The 4,912-nt window shown below is 40.8% G+C and overlaps 1 protein-coding gene across 1 annotated transcript; it reads left to right on the top strand.

The window, feature by feature from the left end:
* The first annotated feature begins 1,718 nt into the window (after positions 1-1,718).
* Positions 1,719-4,677, top strand: LOC137075911 (piggyBac transposable element-derived protein 2-like). The gene is made up of 2 exons (XM_067444860.1): positions 1,719-1,947; positions 2,445-4,677. The coding sequence occupies exon 2, from the start codon at positions 2,460-2,462 to the stop codon at positions 4,317-4,319; it is 1,860 nt and encodes a 619-aa protein (XP_067300961.1). The 5' UTR covers positions 1,719-1,947; positions 2,445-2,459; the 3' UTR covers positions 4,320-4,677.
* The last annotated feature ends 235 nt before the right edge of the window (positions 4,678-4,912 follow it).

The raw sequence follows: 4,912 nt of genomic DNA, 5'->3' as shown, positions 1-4,912 counted from the left end.
GAGGCAAGTTGATCCTGTGGGGGCAATGTTGCGTGGCTTGGACCTACAGATTACAGAAAGGCGGCCATATTCTGTGCCAGGTCCTTTGTCTTTGTGGCACATTGATGGCAACCACAAACTTGTTTGGTAAGCATTGTCATCAAACACAGAATCTGTACACATTGGCCCTTAATTTATGTAGTTCTCTTTTGTCTGTGCCCTTTAGGTGGAGAACTGATGTCCATGGAGGCATTGACGGCTTCAGTGGGAACATCATGTACCTAAGGGGCAATAACAACAATAGGGCGGCAACTGTTCTAGACTGCTTTCTTGGATCAGTCCATGAACTTGGTCTACCTCATAGAGTGAGAAGTGATAAAGGTGGTGAAAATGTGGAGGCAGCCAGGTTTATGTTGGAGCATCCAGAATGAGGATCTGGTAGTTAACTTCAATCAAACTGATTGCGATACATGATATATTAAGTGTATTGTGTAAGTGTAAAATGTAAAGATGTTACTAAAATCCAAAATATTGAGATTTTCTGTTTCAATTTATACACCTACCTTTTGTTTCAGAACGTAACAGCTTCATCACTGGAAAAACTGTCCACAACCAGCGAATCGAACGGCTGTGGCCTGATGTATGGTGCTGTGTCCTTTCTAATTACTATGCTGCCTTTCAACATCTTGAAGAACTTTTACAGCTGAATTCTGATCAGGACCTTCACTTGATCTGCCTTCACTATGTGATACTACCAAGGCTGAACCATCATCTTCAGCTATTTGTGAGGACATGGGACAACCATTCCCTTTCCACTGAAGGGAACAGGTCACCAAATCTGATGCTGTAGGCACACTCTCTTCTGTACCTACAGCATCTGGTCTCCAGTCAACTTCTCTATTACAAACTGGCTCACATGTGAGCTTGCGCACTGGGCCAGCCCTTAGCAGAATCTTTCAACCATATGTAAATATAAGTTCCTCAAGAGCTCGTCACAGGTTAGGCCGTACTGCATGGAAGCATGAATTTTATGGCATGGCAAGTCCATCATGCAATACTGGGTGGAGTGAGATTTGAGGATATGAACGGATCCTTTGCAGTTTTATCAAAACAATTGGAGATGTGTTCCCTGCAATAAAGAGAGCAGGTCCATTTAAAATAATGCGTACAGCCAGGGGTCATCAATTGGTTGATATACCATTGCCACCAGAAGGGTACAGTATCCCATATCCTAGCCTGGACAGTGGCCTAAACAAAGCAGTTGCGTATATTGTACCAATTCAAACAGCATTCCTCTTCAGTATCAGGAAGATACTGCAGATAGTGGAGATAACTATAATAATGTTTATTGTATAAAATAAAAAAATAATCACTTTGTATAACATCAAAACTTAAAGCTAATAATGTATGTAATTATCTATGTATATATTTTTACTTTTTGTAAAAAAAAAATGTTTTATTAAAATTGTTTTCTTTTTTTTATTTAATCTGTTCTGTGTTTTCAGAATGTAGCAGAATCTTTTTTTTTTTTACTTATTAATACCATATAATGAAATTTTGCTTCTTTTTTAAGATCATCGGCACTAGGCAATGCAAAATGGAGGGTAATATGAAAGAAATAGACAGCTTCTGTACATTATTTTTATTGCTTTATTGATTACGTGTTTTGTTTTATAGGACATCAAGAAATGATCCGCGTCCAGCTTTTAAAATGTTGTCACAGTATGACAACATTTAACCCTCTCAAGGCAGGCGTTGCTGATTTGCAACAGTTATAAACTAACTACCTTATTACTCCAGATACATATTTTATGAATTTTGTTTACTCAGAAGTCCCACTGCAGGACTTGGTTGTCCATTAGCAACAAACAGTTTCCCACTTGCTCACCAGATGGCAGTGTAGTCTCACTTCCAACACGTCTGTTTCCATGGGTTCCCTGAAACTGATTTTCTTGGCATCAATTTTGTGTAAGTATCACTATCAACCTCCATTTATTTGAAACTAAAACTGCATAAGAAGAATCATAAGTGTATATAGACACAGCAAATGCCAATTAGTAGATTTGATCTCTTCTGTATTTTTCCCCTGGTGCAGCTCTATTTACACGTAGCCGATTTGCAACGTGTGGCCAGATAGGTACCACTGGATACCACATGCTTTATCTACTAGTTTGCAAAAATTTTGAGCAACAGTTTATACTAGGGTTATTTTCCTATCACCAGTGTTTACTTATTACTTTGAGTTGTCATTGAGGGTATATCATATGGAAAATTTTATAATTTGGAGTGAAGTTACAAACAATCAGAGGCAGATTTGATCAAAAGCAATGGCACAATACCATGTTCATTTGACTGTTTAGTGAGGAAAACTGATGTAGCCTAAATTCCATGGCACTTTTATTAGTACAGATCATTATGTCAAAGCATTTTTTGGCAAACTACCTAACAGAATACTCTCTATGCAGGATTTGCAGTGTGTAATGGCAGGCAAACGAAAGTGTTACTCAGTCGGGGAAGTCATTGAGTACATTTGCCTTCCTGATGGTGCTTTATCTGACACAGAATCCATTCCAGACGATAAAATTGCTGATCCAGATTTTGAGGAATCTCCTGAAGCATATGAGTCTGACTCCAGCTTTGATGATGATAAGCCACAGGCAGAAATACCAAAAGCTAACCTCAACCACCTTGATGTTGAAATTCATAACATACATGCAGACAGTGACACTGAGGTCCCAGATGACAATGAACCTCAGCCAGGCCCAGCTCCAGTCAACAAAGAGTTTTCTTGGAGGCAGAGGAAACCTCCAGCAGCTGACATAGACTCTTCATTCAGAGGACCTGCATTCTCACCTCCCCCAGACGAAATACCAAGTCCAAAGTGGTATTTTGATCAGTTCATGGACAAATCTGTGTTTGAACATATTTCTCACCAATCTAACTTGTATGCAGTTATGAAGAATGGCCCAGAACTGAAAACAACCCCTTCTGAAATAGAGCAGTTCATTGGTTTACACATCTTGATGACCGTAGTACGTATGCCATCGTACCGCATGTACTGGCAGACGGCAACCCGCTACGACCCAATTGCGACAGTCATGGGACGTAAGCGATTTGATAATCTACGTACATACATTCACATGAACGACAATACCAATGTGAAGCAAAAGGGTGAGCCTGGATACGATCCATTATTCAAGGTGCGTCCAGTTCTTGAGAAAGTCCGTTCCAACTGTTTGAAGGTTGAACCAGAAGAAAACCACTCCATTGATGAGCAGATGATCCCCTTCAAAGGAAAGATTGGAATGAAACAGTATATCAAGAACAAGCCGCATAAATGGGGAATCAAGGTCTTTACTCGTGCAGGTGTCACTGGACTAGTCTATGACTTTGAAGTGTACACTGGAAAAGGGACCGTAACCAATGAGCGTGGACTTGGTGTTGCCGGTGAAGTTGTGCTTCGTCTCGTATCAGAAGTTCCAAAAGGACTAAACTACAAGTGCTTCTTCGACAACTGGTTCACTTCCCCTGAACTCATTGTGGAACTGAAGAAAATGGGAATTCTAACAGTTGCTACCATCAATCGTAACCGTCTCCGTGGATGTACCCTCAAGAGTGACAAGGAACTCTCAAAGGCCGGGCGTGGTGCGTATGAAGTGAAATACGAAAAGACAAGTGGGATGTCCATCGTGAAGTGGTATGATAACAAGGCAGTGTTGCTGGCATCATCCTTCATTGGCCCTGAACCTGTTGAGAGATGCAGAAGGTGGTCGAAAGAGAAGAAGGAATATGTGGAAGTGGACAGACCCCACATTGTCAAGGTGTACAACCACAACATGGGAGGAGTAGACTTAGCAGACATGTTTGCAGCTCTCTATCGCATTGACATCCGCCCACGTCGTTGGTATCTGCGCATCTTGTACTACTTGATTGACCTATCACTGGTCAATGGTTGGCTCCTCTATCGCCGTCATCTCACCCAGAAGCAGGAGAAGAAGTATATGCCACTTCTTGACTTCCGTGTTCAAGTTGCAGATGCCCTCATCAAGGTTGGCAAACAGGCTGACTTGAACAGTAGGAAAAGAGGACGACCGTCATTGGAAGATGATCCAACGTCCCATCAGGCTGCCCCACCTCAACCTCCACTTCAGAGGATCTCTGCACCATCAGTTGATGTCAGATTAGACCGATGCGATCATTTCCCCATCCATGCTGAGAAACGTGGACGATGCAGACTGTGCAAGACTGGCTACACGCAAACGGCCTGCCTGAAGTGCAAAGTACTTCTGTGCTTTACAAAAGACAAAAACTGTTTCATGGAGTACCACATGACAAAGTGACTTGGAAACATAACCTACTCAATGAGGATTTGACATTTTGGATTTGGATCCCATATTGTTACATTGTTCTCCCACTGAAAAGCACTTTGTTACATTGTTCTCCCACTGAAAAGCACTTTGTTACATTGTTCTCCCACTGAAAAGCACTTTGTTACATTGTTTGAAAAGTTGCATATAAAAAGTTATTGTTCATATCATATTCAGTCGTCAGTGTCTTATTACCACACTGGGCCAATGTTGCAAATCTGCAACATCCCAGAACGCCTTGCATGCGAAGGTCTCTCTAAAAAAAAAGTCAGGATTCTATTGTAATACCCCATATGATGATTTTCCCCAAATATCAGATTTTTCCTGTTACTAAAACTTAATTTGAGCCTGAGAGGGTTAATAGCAGTTGTGGTAAATTAACATCATTGTATATTATCAAAATATTTTATTCATAAGACTATGGGATGCTTTATTAACATGAATAAATACATTTTTCAGGCACAGAAATGAAAAGGATAGACATTCCTTTTGACATCCCTGCGGCAGACCTAAAATGTCTGCTCTGGAAGACTTTTCCTGAACTGAATCATAGAGACTTTGACATC

This window comes from Pseudorasbora parva, chromosome 5 (genome assembly GCF_024679245.1).
Source record: "Pseudorasbora parva isolate DD20220531a chromosome 5, ASM2467924v1, whole genome shotgun sequence".
In the NCBI taxonomy this organism is placed as follows: Eukaryota; Metazoa; Chordata; class Actinopteri; order Cypriniformes; family Gobionidae; genus Pseudorasbora; species Pseudorasbora parva.
This window is presented reverse-complemented; position numbering and strand designations above follow the sequence as displayed.